Raw genomic sequence first — 22,413 nt, 5'->3', positions numbered from 1 at the left:
GAAGAATAAATCAAAGGACCGTGACGTCGCCCGGTATGGCGCAGCCGGGGCCCCACCCTGGAGCCAGGCCCGGGGTTGGGGCTCGTATGCGAGCGCCTGGTGGCCGGGCCTCCCCCCACGGGGTCCGGCCGGGCTCAGCCTGAAGGAGCGACGTGGGGCCGCCTTCCCGTGGGCTCACCACCTACAGGAGGGACCGTAAGGGGCCGGTGCTTAGACAATCGGGTGGCAGTCGAAGGCGGGGGCCTCGACAGCCCGATCCCTGGACACGGAAACTAGCTCTAGGGACGTGGAACGTCACCTCACTGGCGGGGAAGGAGCCCGAGATTGTGCGTGAGGTAGAGAGGTTCCGACTAGCGATAGTCGGACTCACCTCTACGCACAGCTTGGGCTCTGGTACCACACTCCTCGAGAGAGGATGGACTCTTCACCACTCTGGAGTTGCCCATGGTGAGAGGCGGCGGGCTGGTGTGGGTTTGCTTATAGCCCCCCAGCTCAGCTGCCATGTGTTGGAGTTTACCCCGGTGAACGAGAGGGTCGCTTCCCTGCGCCTTCGGGTCGGGGATAGGTCTCTCACTGTCGTTTGTGCCTACGGGCCGAACGGCAATGCAGAGTACCCAGCCTTCTTGGAGTCTCTGGGAGGGGTGCTGGAAAGTGCTCCGACTGGGGACTCCGTCGTTTTACTGGGGGACTTCAACGCCCACGTGGGCAACGACAGTGACACCTGGAGGGGCGTGATTGGGAGGAACGGCCCCCCTGATCTGAACCCGAGCGGTGTTCAGTTATTGGACTTCTGTGCTAGTTACAGCTTGTCCATAACGAACACCATGTTCAAGCATAAGGGTGTCCATCAGTACACGTGGCACCAGGACACCCTAGGCCGTAGGTCGATGATCGACTTTGTGGTCGTTTCATCCGACCTCCGGCCGTATGTCTTGGACACTCGGGTGAAGAGAGGGGCGGAGCTGTCAACCGATCACCACCTGGTGGTGAGTTGGATCCGATGGCGGGGGAGGAAGCTGGACAGACTCGGCAGACCCAAACGTACTGTGAGGGTCTGCTGGGAACGTTTGGCCGAGTCTCCTGTCAGAGAGATCTTCAACTCCCACCTCCGGCAGAGCTTCGACTGGATCCCGAGGGAGGCTGGAGATATTGAGTCCGAGTGGACCATGTTCTCCACCTCCATTGTCGAAGCGGCCGCTCGGAGCTGTGGCCGTAAGGTTTCCGGTGCCTGTCGAGGCGGCAATCCCGGAACCCGGTGGTGGACACCGGAAGTAAGGGATGCCGTCAAGCTGAAGAAGGAGTCCTATCGGGCCTGGTTGGCTTGTGGGACTCCAGAGGCAGCTGACAGGTACCGGCAGGCCAAGCGGACTACAGCCCGGGTGGTTGTGGAGGCAAAAACTCGGGCCTGGGAGGAGTTCGGTGAGGCCATGGAGAAGGACTATCGGTCAGCCTCGAAGAGATTCTGGCAAACCGTCCGGCGCCTCAGCAGAGGGAAGCAGTGCCCTACCAACGCTGTTTACAGTAGAGGTGGGGAGCTGTTGACCTCAACTGGGGATGTCGTTGGACGGTGGAAGGAATACTTCGAGGATCTCCTCAATCCCGGTGTCACGTCTTCCATTGAGGAAGCAGAGGCTGAGGGCTCAGATGTGGACTCGTCCATAACCCAAGCTGAAGTCACCGAGGTAGTCAAGAAACTCCTCGGTGGCAAGGCACCGGGGGTGGATGAGATCCGCCCTGAGTACCTCAAGTCTCTGGATGTTGTGGGGCTGTCTTGGCTGACACGCCTCTGCAGCATCGCGTGGCAGTCGGGGACGGTGCCTCTGGGATGGCAGACCGGGGTGGTGGTCCCTCTTTTTAAGAAGGGGGACCGGAGGGTGTGTTCCAACTACAGGGGGATCACACTTCTCAGCCCCCCTGGGAAAGTCTATGCCAGGGTACTGGAGAGGAGAATCCGGCCGATAGTAGAACCTCGGATTCAGGAGGAACAGTGTGGTTTTCGTCCAGGCCGTGGAACACTGGACCAGCTCTATACCCTCTACAGGGTGCTGGAGGGTTCATGGGAGTATGCCCAACCAGTCCACATGTGCTTTGTGGATTTGGAGAAGGCATTCGACTGTGTCCCTCGCGGCGGCCTGTGGAGGGTTCTCCGGGAGTATGGGGTCCGGGGCCCTTTGCTAAGGGCTATCCGGTCCCTGTACGAACGGAGCAGGAGCTTGGTTCGTATTGCCAGCTGTAAGTCAGACTTGTTCCCGGTGCGTGTTGGACTCCAGCAGGGCTGCCCTTTGTCGCCGGTTCTGTTCATGATTTTTATGGACAGAATTTCTAGGCGCAGCCAGGGGCCGGAGGGGGTCAGGTTTGGTGATAACACGATTTCGTCTCTGCTCTTTGCGGATGATGTTGTCGTGTTGGCCTCATCAGGCCAGGACCTTCAGCATGCACTGGGACGGTTTGCAGCCGAGTGTGAAGCGGCTGGGATGAGAATCAGCACCTCCAAATCCGAGGCCATGGTCCTCAGTCGGAAAAGGGTGGCTTGCCCACTTCAGGTTGGTGGAGAGTTCCTGCCTCAAGTGGAGGAGTTTAAGTATCTTGGGGTCTTGTTCACGAGTGAGGGAAGGATGGAACGGGAGATTGACAGACGGATCGGTGCAGCCTCTGCAGTAATGCGGTCGATGTACCGGTCTGTCGTGGTGAAGAAAGAGCTGAGCCGCAAGGCGAAGCTCTCGATTTACCGGTCAATCTACGTTCCTACTCTCACCTATGGTCATGAGCTTTGGGTCATGACCGAAAGGACAAGATCCCGGATACAGGCGGCCGAAATGTGCTTTCTCCGCAGGGTGGCTGGGCGATCCCTTAGAGATAGGGTGAGAAGCTCAGTCACCCGGGAGGAGCTCAGAGTAGAGCCGCTGCTCCTCCACATCGAGAGGGGTCAGCTGAGGTGGCTCGGGCATCTGTTCCGGATGCCTCCTGGACGCCTTCCCGGGAAGGTGTTCCGGGCACATCCCACTGGGAGGAGACCCCGGGGGAGACCTAGGACACGCTGGAGAGACTATGTCTCCCGGCTGGCCTGGGAACGCCTCGGTGTCCCCCCAGAAGAGCTGGAGGAAGTGTCTAGGGAGAGGGAAGTCTGGGGTTCTCTGCTTAGACTGCTGCCCCCGCGACCCGGCCCCGGATAAGCGGTAGAAGATGGATGGATGGATGGTATAGTGTATAATATTATACTTTACATAATAATAATAATAATAATAATACATATATATATAGAGAGAGAGACGTGATTTTCAGGTCCAGTACATATAGCTGTTTTTCTAGCACTTCAGCAAGTTATTGACAGAACGCCCCCCCCCCCCCCCACAAAGCATATTTCCTACATTACTTATTTTATTCATTTTTTGTTCAATCATTTAATTTAGATGTATTTCTATTTTTTCTGCCCTTTTTAATTGTTTAAAGGAGCATTGCGTAGGTTCTGAAGTTTCTAACCGTTACTGACACCAGTGGGCGTTAGAGGAACTGCAGCCAGTCTCATGCTCGTTCTCAGTGTGCACGCTCTTTTTTTTTTTACTTACGAGGAGTGTCCGTGGGTGTCTGAATTGTGCTGGAGGCTGGTCGCTTCTTTCCATCCACAGAGTCCATTTGAAAATACTATTGCCGCTGCTTACTATAATGGCTGGCGTGCCGTACGGTTGTAAGCCCAAGTAGACGAGAACGCGCATGACGTCACATTTTGTGAATTTTTGCGCCAATTCGGGCCCGACTCCTCCACACACAATTGAGCCTACAGGCTGATGGACAGTCGAGGTGTCATTCTTTTTTTTACATCATGGTTGGCTCATACATGTACAAATGAAAACTCTATCTTAAAGATTTTTTTTAAGTTAAAACCTCCCAAAAAAACAAAAAACAAAACAACAAAAAAACACAGTAATAACAGTAATAACATGCATTGTAAGAAGAAAGATGTATGCGGTCGCCTGCAGGCCAATCAGCAGATTAGAAATTAAACTTTATTCAAGTGCAATGTGATTATAAGGATTTGATTGTACTTTATTGTACATTTTATACTCGTTTTTTTTTTATTTTTTTATATGAATTCTTAAATGAAAAAATTTAAAAAGGCAGAAAAAATAAAAATACACATCTAAATTAAATGACTAAACAAAAAACAAAATTAATGAAATAATGTAGGAAATATGCTTCAAAATTATACATTGATAATCTGTAAATGACTTGCTGACTTGCACGGAAACCAGCAACCTATTGGACCCCAAAATAACTCTCTCTCTCTCTCTAGGCTATATATATATATATATATATATATATATATATATATATAATTATTATTATGTAAAGTATAATATTATTCATATAATGCAATATAATATAATAAAAAAATATATTATATTGTATCCGAGTTGTCTGGAACACAGCATAAGGTAAACATTTGGGATAACAACCTATGGTTTCCGAAATGTGCATAAAGTGCTTTATGAATAAAACTCAAAATAGAAAAATAATAAATGATAGATGTGCTGATTTCTGTTCATATCTGTCATTTTATTTAAGTTCCCCCATAGTCCACAATGCAGCATATTGTCTAAAACAAAAGTTATGACTACATGTTCACAAAAATCCCTGTGCTGCAGTGCGTTGCGCAGCTTTGCCAGACAGATTTTGATAGGTGGGTACTATAATATAACAGCCGTGTGCCAAAGGACCAAAAGGCTCTGCCTCTGTATGGTTTGTGTCAAGCTATTCTTTGATCTGGCTGTTTGATGAAGAGAAAGAGATCAAATGTAGTAGAAATAAACACGTTAAGAAACCGTAGAAGCGTAGGACTCTGATTATATTTTTAGGACTATTATTATGTTGTAATGTTTGTTTGACCAATCAGCGGAGAGGGGCGTTTCATTCCCGCCCACATGTAGGGATCGAAAATTCAAATTGTTTATTCGTTTTCTGTCCTTGAACGTAAAAACGAAAAAATGAAGCCGATTTCTTGATTTTTCTTTTGTTTGGACAAATGAAAAAAAGAAAAACAGATTTCAATATTAAATTAAAAAACGAATTATACGAAGGTACACAGACCATGAACCATGAGCTGTATGCATTTTAAGTCAGAATTGACTCCTATTAAATTTAAAGAAATTGTACTATAGGATGTTATTCCACGGTCCGTGTACCTTCGTATAATTCGTTTTTTAATTTAATATTGAAATCTGAAAAATGAAAAAACTGCACGTTTTTCTTTTTTTCATTTGTCCAAACAAAACGAAAAATTAAGACTTCGGCTTCGTTTTTTCGTTTTTATGTTCAGGGACAGAAAACGAATAAACAACTTGAATATCCGATCCCTACATGTGGGCGGGAATGAAACGCCCCTCTCCGCTGATTGGTCAACCAAACATTACAACATAATAATAGTCCTAAAGACATAATAGGAGTCCTACGGATTCTTAACGTGTTTATTTCTACTACATTTGATCTCTTTCTCTTCATCAAACAGCCAGATCAAAGAATAGCTTGACACAAACCATACAGAGGCAGAGCCTTTTGGTCCTTTGGCACACGGATGCTTTATTGTAGTATCCACGTCTATCAAAATCTGTCTGGCAAAGCTGTGCGCCTCTTGTAGCGAAGTGCAGACCGCTTTCAGTTTATGTGAATATCTAGTTATAAATTTAGTTTTAGACAATATACTGCATTTTGAACTATGAGGGAACTTAAATAAAATGACAGATATGAATAGAAATTAGTACATCTATTATTTATTACTTTTCTATTTTGAGTTTTATTCAAAAAGCACTTTATGCAAATTTCAGAAAACATTGGTTGTTGTCCCAAATGTTTACCTTATGCTGTGTTCCAGACAACGCAGATACAATAGTATATTTTTATTATATTATATTGCATTATACGAATAAGATTATACTTTACATAATAATAATAATGATAATAATAATAATTATTATATAGCCTAGAGAGAGAGAGAGAGAGAGAGACATTATTTTGGGGTCCAATAGGTTGCTGGTTTTCGTGCAAATCAGCAAGTCATTTATAGATTATCAGTGTATAATTTTGAAGTATATTTCCTACATTATGTGTATTTTAATTTTTTCTGCCTTTTTAAAACATTTTTCATTTATGAATTCATTTAAAACAACGGCAAAAACGAGTAAAAAATGTACAATAAAGTACAATCAAATCCTTATAATCACATTGCACTTGAATAAAGTTTAATTTCTAATCTGCTGATTTCCCTGCAGGTGACCGCATAAATCTTTCTTCTTACAATGTTTTTTATTACTATTATTAAATAATTAAAAAGTGCAGGAATAAATAAAAATACATTAAATTAAATGATTGAAAAAATAAAAAATAAAATAAGTAATGCAGGAAATATGCTTGGGGGTTGGGGGGCGGTGGGTTCTGTCAATAACTTGCTGACATGCAAGAAAAACAGCTGAAAATCACGTTTCTCTCTCTATATATATATTTATTATTATTATTATTATTATTATTAATATTATTATTATTGTAAAGTAAAATTATACACTATACCATAATAATAATATAATATAATATAATATAATATAATATAATATAATATAATATAATATAATATAATATAATATAATATAATATAATTATATATAGATTGTGTAGGCCTACTACAATTCCGAGCCATTCTATAAGGTGACATTTCATCACTTGAAAAACGGATAGAGACTCCTAAGTAGCACTTAAAGCACAGCTACGTGCGACTGTGTTAACTGTGTAAAGTGCATTTTTGGGAAACGCACATGAAACAATAACGGACGATCGTAAAATGACTCGTAGAAAACGGTCTTCAGCGCTTAAATCGATCGTTATCGAGAAACGCAGCCCAGATTAACGAATGGCTTGACACAAACCGTACCAAGGCAAACCCTACAGAACTTTCTTTTTTGTAGGCATAAATTATGCAACCTACCAGTGAAACATTTAGTTTATCAAGTAAATATCAATTTACTTCGCACCTGCACTATACTTTGTGCACTGCAGCGCGGCGAGAATGTATTAGACAAGCACAGACCACTATTCATTTATGTGAACATAGGTAGTTTTAGACAATAGGCTGAGTTTATTTAATTCATATTGGGTACTGGCCATCTAACTGATAGCATAGATTTTTTTTATTTTCGCTGCCCAAGTAACACAACAGCTGTGTGACTCACAGTAGGAGTAAAGAATGGTATATAGTTCCTTAAAGAATCACAGTCTTTGAAAGATCCATTATTATAGACAACAATTCACTGACCAATTATCATAGACAGCAACTTTTTTTTTTTTATCTGAGACAGATTTTATTTCTGAATCAATGAATGAAGCATTTTGAACGAATAGATGGAATAAAAGGCTTCTTTATTAACACAATGAAATACCGCCACCTAGTGGTGATATTACTTTCATAATTCAAGTATCATTTTCGTTTCATTAAAAAAAAATTGTTCATATTTATGTATTAAAAATGTTGTATTAAACATTAATCTTAAATCATTATACATTTGTAATTGCTATGTAAATGCACGTACAGCTGTCTGATCAGCATTAAACTGTAAATACATCTATAAAAGTATCATCTCTGAATACTGATTTAATTGGTAACAGCCTATTGTTATATTATTCTAATGTTTTTTTATGTAAAAATTTAACATTAAATATGACATACAAAAGGTAAAGTGTAAAAAAAGTAAAAAAAAAAAAAAAAACCCGGAAAATCAGGTGCCCTTTATGGGAATGGTAATATCTGACACTGATCTATGGTTTATTGTTCGAAGTGTTATTTCAGGGTTTTGATATGTTCTTATAACTCAAATGAGTTTACATTCAAATCATGACGTCGAATTCACATTTCACTAAATTCAATCACTGGAACAAGCACTCTGACGAACCATTAGTCCCATGCTAGTGGGAAAACAATTTCCGAAATTTGCATAAAGTGCTCTATGAATAAAACTCAAAATATAAAAATAATATATGTGCTAATTTATATTCATATCTGTCATTTTATTTAAGTTCCCCCATGGTTTAAAGTGCAGCATATTGTCTAAAACAAAAGTTATGACTAACGTTACATGTTGACATAAATCTGCTCTTCGCTACAATAGGCTATATTCTCCCCTGCTGCAGTGAGTCGCGCAGCTTTGCCAGACAGATTTTGATAGGTGGGTACTATAATAAAACAGTCGTGTGCCAAACGACCAAAATGATGAAGAGAAAGAGATAAAATGTGGTAGTAATAAACACGTTAAGAATCCGTAGGACTCCTATTATGTCTTTAGGACTATCATTATGTTGTAATGTTTGGTTGACCAATCAGCGAGGGGGGGCGTTTTATTACCGCCCACATGCAGGGATCGAATATTCAAGTTGTTTATTCGTTTTCTGTCCCTGAACATAAAAACGAAAAAACGAAGCCGAAGTCTTAATTTTTCGTTTTGTTTGGACAAATGAAAAAAAGAAAAACGTGCAGTTTTTTCATTTTTCAGATTTCAATATTAAATTAAAAAACGAATTATACGAAGGTACACGGACCTTCCACCCTGATCTACAAATGTTGTTTTGTTAAATATGATCAAATAAATACACATTTCTATAACATTTCTAATGCCATTCATCCATCCATCAATGGCCAATAAAACAAGGCAAGTCAACATGCAAATTTTGCATTGTCTTTTTGTCTTTTTTTTTAACAATTAAAATTCCAATTCAACATCCTGTTTACTACCTGAATTTAAGATTAATTCTCAGTTCAGTTTTGCATTTTACATAGATTGAGGTAGTCTGCTGAATTCACCCCACAGAGCTTTGCATGAGTTACGATACTCTTTTGATGTATTTGCATGTCTCTAAAAGTATAAAAGTTTGCGGACAAAGCGTACATGAGGACTATAATGAAGTCAACTGTCAATTCCAAAGATTCCTTTCATTTTTGCTGTGTGTTGTCGGTGAAAATGACAGGTAGATCAGATATGACAGGCTGCAGTGATAAGAGATGGATAATTATTCTATATGTCTCCTGAGATAAAGAAGAAAGCAGACAGAATTAGAGGACTCTCATTGTTACTCTATAGAGTTGCTCTTTCTATTAGCTTTCTATTAGCTCATTCTGTCCTGTTCCCTTGGTACCAGCTACTGCTGGCTAATGTGGTGCCAGATGAGTACTAATAAGTTCTGAGTTGTAAAGGGCATCCAACTCTATTAAGAAAAAAAACTGAAAAAGTCTGATGAGGATAATTATTTAATATAAGAAAAATGACATTTTTAGAATAACCTACACAATTTGATTTGTATGGCCAGATTTGTTTTATGTGACATGAGGCAGGCTAATGCTACTGTCATATAGAGGAGTGCGGAGCACAAAACTAATGTGGGGTTAGCTGTAACACACATGGTTTAAATATTTCCACACATTCTAGAATAACAAAATTTATGGTATTTACTAGTTGCCATGTCAACACTATATAGAGGAAAAACATGAATGAACCATCCACAAATGCGTCTTCAGCGTGGCTCAGCATGCAAAATCCACAAACCAATTTTCATTGGCGTTTTCTCTTAAACTCAAGAGACAATTGGCCTCCGAAGTGAGACCCCATAACTACATCACTCGTAGCAACCTAGTTAGGGAACCAAGGTTAACGAATGAAACCTTAATATAAAGTGTTACAGTTTTATATGATACTTCTTTTTCCAGAACCAATTTTGTATTCAGTTTTTATTTTATTCATTTCATTTGCATTCTATTTCTCTATCCCTCATTATTTATTTATTTATTTATCTATCTGCCAGTAAAGTCTTATTGTTGTCCACAGTAAATAACAGAACTTTTCTCAAGAACTCTTTTCAAGTCTGAGTTTGAGTTTGAGTTTATTAGTTTATAATAACGTGGACAATCCCTTTTAATGAAAAGAGCAGCTTTAGCCTCTACGGCTAATTTCCAGCTGTAGTCCCCGGCCAGTTGTTAAAAGGCATACAACAAATAAAAAACAATACAATTATATTTACAACAGGGATAAGCAAGATGGAATAAGACATACAAACATGTGGCACACAAATGAGACAAGCACAAACAAACCAGCAGAAATTGCAAAGGCATATAAGCAGTTCATGCATTAAAACAGTACAAAACAACATACACGATAATAACACAGACAAAACCTAACATTGAAACAGACAGCAGAAAAATCTAATGGCAGCAGCATGACCATGTCACATCAAATACACATCACAACTTTCAGATTAATGTATGCAGTTATAATTGTCGGACAGCCAGTTTTTAAGGTGTGTAGCAAAGGTGGAATATGTATGTATGTCTTTAATTATAGTGGGCAGTGAGTTCGAGTTTTGTATTGCTGTAACAGAAAACGATAATTGACCAAATGTGCTTTTCCTGAATGGGATTAGAAGGTCACCTCGTGTGGTGCTTCTAGTGATCTGACTGCCATTATTACGTCGGATTACAAATGAATTAAACGGAGCAGGAGCGGTATTATGCAAAATTTTGTAGACCAGGCAGATGTTTTTATATTTGATAACATCTTCCCAGCTTAACAGTTTATGGTTTTTAAGAATAATGCAATGATGTGAACTGTTAGGCTTCTGGTCCAGGACTTTGAGAGTTTTTTTTATAAAGAATAGCTAATGGCTTTAGTGATAAACTGTTAGTTTGTCCCCAGCTTGTCAGACAATATGTTAGATGTGACATAATCATGGCATCCATAAATAATTTGGCAGCATTAAAAGTAAGTGCATTTCTAATATATCTAAAATTAGCTAAGCTGAACTTGACCCTATTGCATACTTTCTTAATATGTGCTTTAAAAGAGAGATTAGAGTCAATAATGACGCCCAAATACTTAAATTGTGTCACAATACTAATGTTTTGACCTAAAATCGTTATATTTGGCACAATGTTACATTGTCTCTTTGTAAAAAACATTCCCACAGTTTTGTCTAGATTTAGTTGAAGGCATGAACAATTTAGCCAATTGGTGATCTTATCCTTAGCTATGGTCAGTTTGGCAGCAGCCAGATGTTTTGTCTTGGCATGCGCATTAATTACAGTGTCGTCTGCATACATTAATGTATTGATATCAAGGCAAACTGATGGCAGATCATTGATATATAGACTAAACAAAAGTGGGCTAAGTATCGATCCTTGTGGTACCCCTGTGCATAGATTAAGAGCTAATGAACAATGGTTGTTTACAGAAACATATTGTGTCTGATTGTGTGTTTGTGCATGTGTTGCAGGTGGTGGGGGAGTGGCGTTTCAGTAAAATCCATTGTGATGTGTTCGTCACCCTGGACGTCATGATGTGTACAGCCAGCATTCTTAATCTGTGTGCCATTAGTATTGACAGGTAGGTTCTTCTTTCAGTTCAGGAAAAGTGTAATGATTCTTTTAAATCCCAAGAATACCATATATCAATCACATATTTTTGTGGGCATTGGAATGGTGAGATGTTATACCATATGAAATAGGCATCTTGTTGTTTAGACTACAGTTGTGTTAGTATGAAAAAATAATTTAAACCCAATTGTCAAACCCAATTTGGCAGGTCACTCTGATTTACTGATTACTGATTGTAAATCAACATTCACAAAACACTGTTATTTTTAACTAAAAAGTAAGCAGCTGCTGAGTGCATAATTATAATTAAGTGCATTTTAATGCAGTTGACTGATTTGCTTAATTTTGAAATTACAATGTTTTATTCTGTATGTTATCATTTAACAACTATCATGCAATATTGTATTTATCTTGTTTATCTTGGGTCACATAATATGCTGCCACATCTTTGCCCGATTTGGGCCACATATCACTGGATTGATCTGGGCCACACTCCTCCCACCAACAATCGGCCCTCATATTGTTTGCCGTGATCCACGCCATGCCATCATTGCCACACATGGCCCAGCTCTGGCTGAAAGGGTACATGCCATTGCCGACAAAAGGCCAGCAGTGCCAGTCTGTCTGCTATGTGGGGGGGAGGTAAAATTGAAAGACAAAGAAAAGGGATCGTTAACTCAAAAATGTTTATACTCAAATTTATTTATGAAGCACATTTTAAAACAAACAAGTGTTGACCAAAGTTCTGTACATAGTTAATAGTATAAAATATACAAAAACAGTACAGTAAACATTTAACCCAGCATACTTTTTTTAAATAAATAAGATTTAAGCATTGATTCAAAAACAGACAAGGAAGGTGCTGTTCTAATGGCAACAGGGAGATTGTTGGGCCGTCAATAGCAAAAGCTCGGTGACCACAATGTTATTTTATGGAGCAGGAAGAAAAATGTTTCATCCATATAAGGAAAGTCAAAGGTTACCAACATTCTTCAAAATATCATCTTTTGTGGTCTGCAGAAGAAAGTAAGGTTTGGAATGTCACGAGGGTGAATAACTGATGACAGAATTTTTATTTTTGGGTGAAGGTGCATAACACTAAAGAGTTTAACTTCACTAAAGAGTTTTTTAGGGCAAAAAATGCACGTCTTATTGACTAACCACATGTAATTCAGTTTAATCAGGTGCTAAATTTCCTTCTGCAATTAAAACTGTGCCATTCTCATCCACAGAAAGCAGGTGGTATACTGAATATTAGATTAAAAAAAAAATGTTTATCTACATTTTTATTGATTATGGCGGCAAAAGTTCATCAAATGATGTCCATTTGATGGAGAAGGACATTATGAATGGGTAATTTGGGGATTCTGAAGAGTCCCAGTAAAGCATGTCAGATTACAATATTCCGCTGAAAAGAACAGATAGTTCTGTCATGAATTCAGTCAAACAACGCAGACATCAGAAACAAAAATCACATTCAGTGCAACCCATGCTTAGTGACGTCTCCCAGAATGTAAAAGCTTTTTGTTTGAGTAGGAAGACCACTGAAAGCTTTGGAAATGATAGTGATGATCATGATGAAGTTTAGGTTTATTACAGTTACAAAAGCAAGAGTGTGACCATCATTGTTTACTTCTCTGTTTGTCTGACTGAATGCAAATCCACCCCAACCCATCCACCCCCTCTTCATCTCCTTCCCTCTGGGCTTCTCATGCAGGTACACGGCTGTTGCTATGCCGATGTTGTACAACACACGCTACAGCTCCAAGAGACGAGTCACGGTAATGATCTCGGTGGTTTGGGTGCTTTCATTCGCTATTTCCTGCCCTTTGTTATTTGGATTAAATAACACAGGTAAATGTACGTTTTTTCCTTATATTCATAAAGCAACAGTTTACACAAAAATTTACATAAGGGTATTTACTCACCATCATAGCATTCAAAACAAATATTTTGTGTTTTTGTTTTGAATACATATATTTTTAATACATATATTCTTAAAGTATAAACAAAAGAGACAAAACACCACAATGACAAATAACATTTTATGGCATTCATGACATTATCCCTATGAATTTGTCACATGTATTCCACAATAAAACAACAACATAGAGATTTGCTAAAAATTGAGCTTTGCCATCACAAATTTTTTTATATTAAATTAAATATTTAAATAAATGTTATAAAATTAAATATACACGTCACGTGTAATTTTGATGAATTGGGATCTCGCCAGAGATACCAACTAAACTATATATAGCAAATCCTCCTGGGCCTTCCTCCCTGCCCTCTTGGGATTTGGCATTGGTGCTACAAACTGCCCCCTTCGAGCCTTTGCAGTCAGTCGATTTGAAGTTTCTTTCTATAAAAACCTGCTCCTGACTGCATTGGCCTTGATCAAGAGGGTGGGGGACCTGCAGGCATTTTTCGGTCAATGAATCTTGCCTTCAGTTTGGGCTAGCTGATTCCAGTGCAACACTGAGACCCCGGCCCGGCTATGTGCCCAAGGTTCCTACCACTCCCTTCAGGGACCAGGTGGAAAAATCTTCAAGTGCTGCCCCTGGAGGGTTTAGGATTTAGGGTTTTGAGCTTTAGGACCTCAAAACAGCTCTTTGTCTGTTACGGTGGACAGCAGAAGGGGAAGGCTGTCTTCAAGCAGAGGATGGCTCACTGAATAGTGGATGCCATCACTTTGGCCTACAAAGCACAAGGTGTGCCCTGCCTGCTCAGGTTGCGTGCTCACTCCACATGGGTGTTGCATCATCCTGGGTGCTGGCTCGTGGTGCCTCGCTAGCAGACATTTGTAGAGCTGTGGCCTGGGCAACTCCTAACACATTCACTAGGTTCTATAGCCGGTGTGTCGAACCGGTTTCCTCCTGTGTTGTCAACTCAAATGGGTAGTTGCGCCGAGAGGCCCTGTTCAGAGTTGGCTTGCGGCGCCCTGGACGCCTAGTTCTCCATAAAGCCCCCTGACTGTAGAGTCCTCCAGCACTCTGGTGGCTATATGTGGTGGAGCATCCAGCACCAGGCCTTTCAGCCAGTGAATTCCTGAAATCTGGTATAACCCTCGTTACCTGAAGGAGGGAATGGAGACGTCATGTTTCTTCACAACTGTTGCTGTATCACCGCTGAGTCACCGTCACCGTCTCAGCTCCTCAGCGAGAGCATGAATGAATGCAGTGCACCTACTGCCTCTTATCCTCACGCTGTGATCAACGGCAGCTGGATGCAGTAATCACATGCCAATGTTCATTTGCTCATTTAATTACACTCAAAGTGGATTGGTCTCTCTGGCGAGATCCCAATTTGTCGGTCATCACCAATGTCTCTGTTCCCGCCTTCAGGGAACAAGGGTTACATATGTAACCTAGATGATTTTTTGTATTAAAATATATTAAATTAAAATAGACAACGATGGCTATTTTATTGTTAGCATCATTTAAAATAATTTGATGGCCCAAAGTAGTCGAACACGATGCAATACAATTCCAGCAACAAGCAAATTGTCCATCCACACCAGATGCTATACGGCTATGGGACACAACAAAGTCAATAAAAAAATCACTGCCAATCAGAAATACGCATGGGTGGCCTCTTTCTGCAAGTCGACAAGAACATAATTGAATTAATAAATATTAAACCATTTAAATATGATTAACCCTTATGTGGTCTTCAGGGTCTTTTTGACCTGCAAATGACATTTGCCAAAATTAAAAAAGTGTTCTCTTTGTCCAAAGTGCATATGACTTTGTACAGTGGTCAACACTTTCTAAAATCATGAATCGCCGATCTCGGACAGTAATCGACTTAAAACGCTAAGAATCAAATGAATCACGATTTCTATAGCGATTCAATGCTTTCAAAATATATGCACATTAAGTCACTACATGCACAAATTAATGGAGACCTTGAACAGTGTTTGTGCCTCACATCAATCCTTCACACGCTCCTCTTTTACCGGCCGAGACTGTCACAGGATTGTGCTCGCGCTTCGTTCGTCTCTGACGCAGCTGATGTGTGATCTCTCCTTGGGACTTGTGGCCAGTAATACTAAAGTGAAGTAGCTCTACTTTTCAGTAGTTTGTCAATGGCTCTCTGCATCTTACCATTTCTAAATCATATGCACAGTTCCATTGAATGATAAATGTGTTTTAACAATGCTGATGAACCGAATGTATGAAGGAAACTGTTAAAATAACCACAGCATTAACAATGACCTTGAAATAAGAGCATGGGGTTTATCTGATTATCAGATGCATGAAAGTAGCGTTTGTTGCTTTAGCAAACAGACATCTGGCGCGTTTTCTCTCAGAATCATCATTCGCTGAAGGAGAGGAAAAGTTGAATCGCTACTATAGCATATTATTTTGTATATTATTTTATTTTGTGAAAATGAGATAAAGAAGTTTTCACACTGAAAGTGAAGTGATCTCGCTCTCATAGACGTGCCAGGCTATATCGGCAGCTAAACTGAATAAAAGCAGAATGAACTGATGAAACGTTAAGGGAAAAAAACACAATAAATAAATATAATTTATGAATGATGTAGTGCTAATTGACATCATTTATTACAGAACAGAAAGTATAAAGTATATTTACTACCTTATTCTGTGCACTTATTCTGTGTAATTTGCCCCCTGACTAAGCATGTAAATAATTTAAGGGAAGCATTTAAATAATCCTGTGAATACACTTAAAGAATGCAGAATCAAATTGAATTTTATTGTGAATCGAATAAAATTTAATCATTATAAATGTGCAAAAATCGTTCTTGAATCGATTCGAAAACCTATGAATCGTGAATCGAATTGCTGCTTACCCAAAGAGTCACAGCCCTAACAAACAGCATATAGTGGAGTTCTGCAGCCATCTAGTGGTAAAAGTGATCATTTTTCATTTTTAAAACTAAATTTGCCAAAAGATGAGCAAAAATCTTACACTGAACCATGTCAAATGATCCAGGTTATCCCCATGAATGAAAGTTAGAAATGTGGGTCTTTTATAGGGTGGATTTTACATAAAAACCTATTTGAAAAAATATATTTATTTATATAAATGTAAAAATATCATAAATCCTCCAAAAATTGAACAAATGTGGAGTAAAAAACATTAATAAACAGATAAAAAATGTTTTTGTTTGTTTTTAATAATTATTTTGTCACAAAATTCCATTTTGTTGCCTAGGGTCTCTAGAGACCCCAAAGACCATAAGTGTACACCCCATACAGGCATTTGCCAGTGTGTCAGAAAGCGTATTAGTTTTACACTCATAATTAGTTGTGTAACCATATTTTACTCTCTCTCTCTCTCTCTCTCTCTCTCTCTCTCTTAGCTACACGGGATGATACCATGTGTGAAATTGCCAACCCCGCTTTTGTTGTCTATTCCTCCATCATGTCATTCTACGTGCCCTTCATCATCACCCTTCTTGTGTACGTGCAGATCTATGTGGTTCTTCGTAAGCGTCGAAAACGGGTCAACACTAAACGGAGCTGCCAGAAGACAGACGCTGATGCTAAGCCCCCTCTCAAGGTGATATACACCATGTGAGACAGTAGCCTCAGGGAAAATACCCAGCATTCCCCACTGGACAAGACATGGTGTCAGTGTTGTTTTACAAATCAAGTTGCCCTTTTTCTAGAAAATATGGGAAGCAGCTTTCAGTGTTAATTATAGAATTTGTGGGACCAGGACTGCAGGACACCACCTTAAATATATTGACCCCAAAATCTTTACTCACCCCTGGAATCAGTATTATGTTACAGTGTTGTTAGATTCATTTAATTCTTGTATGTGGCTACTGGTAGACAGATGTCTTAATGATGTTGATGAAAATTATGGTGGTTTTATCTTTAAATAGTCTGATTCCAGCATATCCACTGTATATTTGGTATGTGGTTATGGGGGTACTGCCTTAGCCTTTGTTGAATATGCATTACCTACTGGATAATGTGAAAGTAAAGCCGTTAAAGCAAAAGAAGCCATTGGCATTTTTTTCAGAGCTGTAAGGTTTTTTAAACATAATTCCCTGTGGAATGTATGTGTTAGAAAAGATTGTGAATGCGATATATACCCTTTATTCATATTCTATTTTCATCACAATACTGAAGAGCTACAAATTATTTCTTTTTTTTCTGACATTTGTGCCCGTTCATCATCAATTTCTTGCAACGGCTGTTATTAATGTCCACTCTGGATCAATGGGTTCAGCTGTCTAGTTTTAAAAGGTCCTAAGGACTTTTTGTGGTACTTATAAATTTCTGAAGCAAATTCTTTTTCATTCAGCTTTTAGTACTAGAGAGGCTTTTTTTGTGTTCAGTGGATTTATTTACATTGTGTTTCATCAAGAGGCACCAAATATACCTATGAATGATTTTCAAGGCTCCATGCTATCATTGGAATTTAATGTGGACCACATGCTGAATCAAATTCTTATTACTTTTGCCACAGGAAAAGTGCACACATCCTGAAGATGTGAAACTGTGCACAGTTATCATTAAGACCAATGGAGGTTTACCTGCCAAAAACAAGAAAGCAGTAAGTGCAATTCACTTATAAAACAAGTCATGAATGTTATGTAAAATATAATGTTATTCTGTAGATTCAGTATATGTATGCAGCTGCCTCTACATTTACACTATTACATCCAATATGTAATAGTGTAAATAGTATTACAGAAGCAACTTAAATATAATTTTTGCAAAAAAGTCGTCAAAGGCATGTAAAACAAATGACATAAACATGACATAAAAAAAAAAAATATATATATATATGTATGCCCGCTTAATATACAAAGGCAAGTGAATAATCAACCCAGGATCATGAAATATACATGCCTTTGACGACTTTTTTGCAAAAATTATATTTAAGTTGCTTCTGTAATGTTATACCAAGTGACCTACTGACCAAGCTTACTATGACAGAAAGGCCATTAAATTATGTTTTAATAACAAAGTTTGGGAGGAGCACGTTAAGATAATTAACCCGGCCAATTCATCATCAGCAATTACACCATCTATCCTATCAGTTTGAGAGAGAACTGGCCCAAGCCATCTTACTTTCATTCTCTCTACATTATTTTAGCATTTGTTTTGCTCCTTTTGCCATTTTTATCACAGACCCAATTTTTCCTGTCCAATAATGAGACCTATACTGGGGATTTTTCCGGATCCTCCTCCACAATTTGCCGGCCCCAGGATCACTCCTTCCCCACCAGATACCGCCGCTGAGCACCAGTTTTCATCACAGCTGCCGCTCTGCTCGACCAGCCACTCACTCTCCACAATGCAGAGGCTTAACCTCACCTCCACCGGCAAGACTTCCAACTTCCCCAGCATCCTCATATTGTTTGGTTGTGCCAACAATTCCTCTGATCGGAAAGCAAACAGTATTTAAAGGAAAACGTCACCGTTTTGCCTTGTTCCACTATGTTCTTCCCTTAACTTAGACGAGTTGATACGTACCGCTCCCATCTCAGTGTGTGCACTCAGTTGCTGTAGCGTGCGGCGCCACTATGCTAGTGTTTATCTTATGCTGGATACACACCAAAAGATAATCCGGCTGATTTTGGGGCCCGATTATCTTCATGGTTCTACAGATTATTTTATCAGATTTTTCCCTGGTCTGAGGTGTGTTAAGAGTGTCCGAACATGATCGGAAGATCGTCGGAGCCGCCCCCATCGCGAATTGTAAATATTCAACATGTTTAATATTTACGATCAGAAATCCTGATGTGTGGGAGGAACCCCGAGGAGATTACCATGTGAAACGAAACAATATCCAATCAGAAAGCGAGATGACGGAAGACGGAAGCAATCATGGCGCAGCACAAAGTGAAATTGATGAGGACAGCAGAGATGGAGGATCAGCTTGTTGATTTGTGGCAACAGCACAAATGTTTATATAACGTGTCATGTATAAAATCATTCCAAACAATATCATTGCAATTTCTTCCTGCATATCGTCTGCCATGCTTATTCTGAAGTCTTGCGAGATTTTACAAGATTTCCTGTATTCACAGTCAAGACTCTGGTTGAAAATCTGTTTGTGTGTGGTGTGCTGTCTTTGTCACATCATGGCACAACGGTTAAATCTAGGATTTTTTATCCTCATGTTAGTGGTCTATCACATTTTGAAAATCTTATAAGATGTAAAAAATATTTTGGTGTGTACCCAGCATTAGTACCATTCAATCCTTAGGATCCAAACAGGATGAATTTAGAAGCTACCAAACATTTCCATGTTTTACGTATTTAAAGAGGGTTACATGAGTAGTTACACGAGTAAGTATGGTGACACAAAATAATACGTGGCAATTTTCTAAGCGAATAAAAAATTATAACTATAATGTATGGCGGAAGAGCACTTTGCATCACTCCTGAAACTCCTCACATTGGCTGTATTGACGGAAGTTAGAGGGAGAGGGAGGGGGGGAGTTTTCAGAAGACTGACTCCAAAACTTGCCCATTAACTAACAGTACTGAGATTACAGAAAATATTTTAACATCAAATTAACTTAAACAGTACTATAACTTACAAAATCCATCAAGCAAAGTGACTGCTGCTAACACAGCTGACTGACATTTCGTCCTTATTTTGAGCTGCTCATGTTCATGACAAAGTGTCCTCATACAACTAATGATAATTATATCTTCAACAGCAATTAATAAAGGAAGTCCTGCACCAGGGTGGTGATGTGAGGGTGGACGTTACGCCAGGCACAAGCTCTCCAGAGAAAAAGAAATTGGAATCCACTCTGGTCGTTGACCTGCTGGCCAACCCAAGACCCATCCATGGCCCGCTCTCCCACAGTGAATGTCAGTCAAATGGAGATGATAAAAATGGGCATGCCAAGGAGGTCCACACCCCTAAAGAAGCCAAACTTGTTGAAACACAGGCACTGCACAATGGCAAAACCCAAACTACAGTGACCAAAACCATGAGCAAGAGAAAGATGTACCAGCATAAAGAAAAGAAGGCTACACAAATGCTGGCTATTGTTCTAGGTGAGGTCACGATACTGTCATTTGACAGAAGTATTACTCAGCCATAAGCCCAAGCACAAGTTACATAAAAGTCCTAGATTGAGTTTTTGTCCTCAGAATACCTCTGCTTTATTTTCTCTGTTGCAGGTGTTTTCATTATTTGCTGGCTGCCCTTTTTTATTACTCACATTTTGAAAACTCACTGCACAAGTTGCGTGGTGCCACTGGAAATGTACAATGCCTTCACTTGGCTGGGATATGTGAACAGTGCCGTCAACCCCATCATATATACCACTTTCAATGTGGAGTTCAGAAAGGCTTTCATAAAGATATTGCACTAATGAGGACATTATTCACTGCATGCATATAGGAGGAAAGATGGAGGATTTCACAAGAGGTTAGTGCCATCTTTCACCGCCATGGGAAATGAGGGATTTACAAAGCCATGCTTTTAGGGCAGAACGGATGAATTCATTTGAGAAAATGGAAGTTCAAATTAATGTAAAGTACAGTTTTATTTGTGTGTCTCCATTATTTCTGGCAGTGGAGTGCATGTGCGAATGTGTGTTTATTCTCTCTGGAACTACAGTGTGAATGTAATTAATTGTAGAATTGAAGCAAATTTGAGATGGTGAGTAATTGGATCTCACCACAGAGACTTTATGCAACCAGGGACCTGAATGTCATAATTACATCGTTATGTTAAGTTAGTGGGGAGCATCTGGTAACAGAATGCTTACAGCTCTGTTTGTTCACGTATTTATTTAATCACCAATCTATGTATTTGTTTAAGAACCTGTTAATAAAGAGATATCAACTGTAAAGACAAATAAATAAGGTGAACATGCCATTTACGGTTTTATAAAGCCATACTAAAGGTGCACTCAGTAATGTTTTGTTTATGTTGAACTTGTCATTTTAAACATATATTGACACCCAGGAACTGGATCACAAAATAATACAATTTAAAAGAACAGTAAATCCAAAAGATAACATTCACTGAAAATGTTTTCACCCTCAGGCTATCGGAGATCGGTTCCTATATTGGAACAGATTTGGAGAAGTTTATTAGCATTACATCACTAGCTCATCAATGGATCCTTTGCAGTGAATGGGTGCCATCGGTATGAGAGTATAAACAGCTTACAAAAACTTTATGATAATCCAAAGCAGGACTCCAGTCCATCAATTAATGTCTTGTTCAATTCAAGTTTATTTGTATAGAGCTTTTTCGATACAAATCGTTCTAAAGCAACTTTATAGAAAACTATTTTTATAATATTTAGTAGCTTAGTAGTAATTTCTACATATGGCAGAAATGTATGGAAAAATCAATTAAAGACATTATCAAACAGACAATGAATTCTATTAACAGCAATTATTATATCATGTAATCAAACTTATAGCAAAAAATCTGTAGGGTGTAAAGTTATTTTAAATTAAAACTGCCACTTCTGTCCAAAATACAATAATCTATAATAATGCTTTGTTCAGTTAAAAAGTCTATCCCCTGTTGTCCTCTCACATCAAAATTTTACTGTTCTCCCTTGTGTGTGTGTGTATACACACACACACACACACACATATATACATATATATATGTATATATATATATATATATATATACATATATATATATATCGCCCAAAACAAATAAAAGAAACATACAGCTATTGCTCTTCACAAACTGTTCAAAGTGAGGATTAAAAGAAGATTACTCAAAAAAGCACCCCATCTAATACACATCAGCCATGCCCGCAGCTGCTTACTTCCTGATTTATAAGTCATCTGCAGTTTCTTAAAGAATCCATTAGATGAAAGTTCAACAACAAAATGAACTAAAGTACTATTAAATGGGAACAGAACACTCCCCACCTTATGTCATTAGACATCACTGTAAATAATTACATTTATTCCTTGCAAAATGACCTGTGAGATCGGTATGTAGAACCTTTTGGTTGTACCTTAAGAGGTTCTCAGGGCTCATATGACGTTGTAAAAAAACCCATTATTTTGTGTATTTGGTGTAATGCA

General features: G+C 39.3%; 1 protein-coding gene across 1 annotated transcript in view; it reads left to right on the top strand.

Annotated features, from left to right (window-relative positions):
- The window catches only part of LOC132140861 (D(2)-like dopamine receptor), a 122,927-nt gene extending 101,824 nt beyond the window's left edge, over positions 1–21,103 (top strand). The window contains exons 3-8 of the mRNA XM_059549893.1: positions 11,296–11,405; positions 13,113–13,249; positions 16,728–16,927; positions 17,846–17,932; positions 20,055–20,400; positions 20,527–21,103. Of these exons, the coding sequence (XP_059405876.1) occupies positions 11,296–11,405; positions 13,113–13,249; positions 16,728–16,927; positions 17,846–17,932; positions 20,055–20,400; positions 20,527–20,720 (1,074 nt within the window). The 3' untranslated portion in view covers positions 20,721–21,103. The remainder of the gene's footprint in view (positions 1–11,295; positions 11,406–13,112; positions 13,250–16,727; positions 16,928–17,845; positions 17,933–20,054; positions 20,401–20,526) is intronic.
- Positions 21,104–22,413: the final 1,310 nt, after the last annotated feature.

Source organism: Carassius carassius, chromosome 5, assembly GCF_963082965.1.
Source record: "Carassius carassius chromosome 5, fCarCar2.1, whole genome shotgun sequence".
Lineage (NCBI taxonomy): Eukaryota > Metazoa > Chordata > Actinopteri > Cypriniformes > Cyprinidae > Carassius > Carassius carassius.
This window is presented reverse-complemented; position numbering and strand designations above follow the sequence as displayed.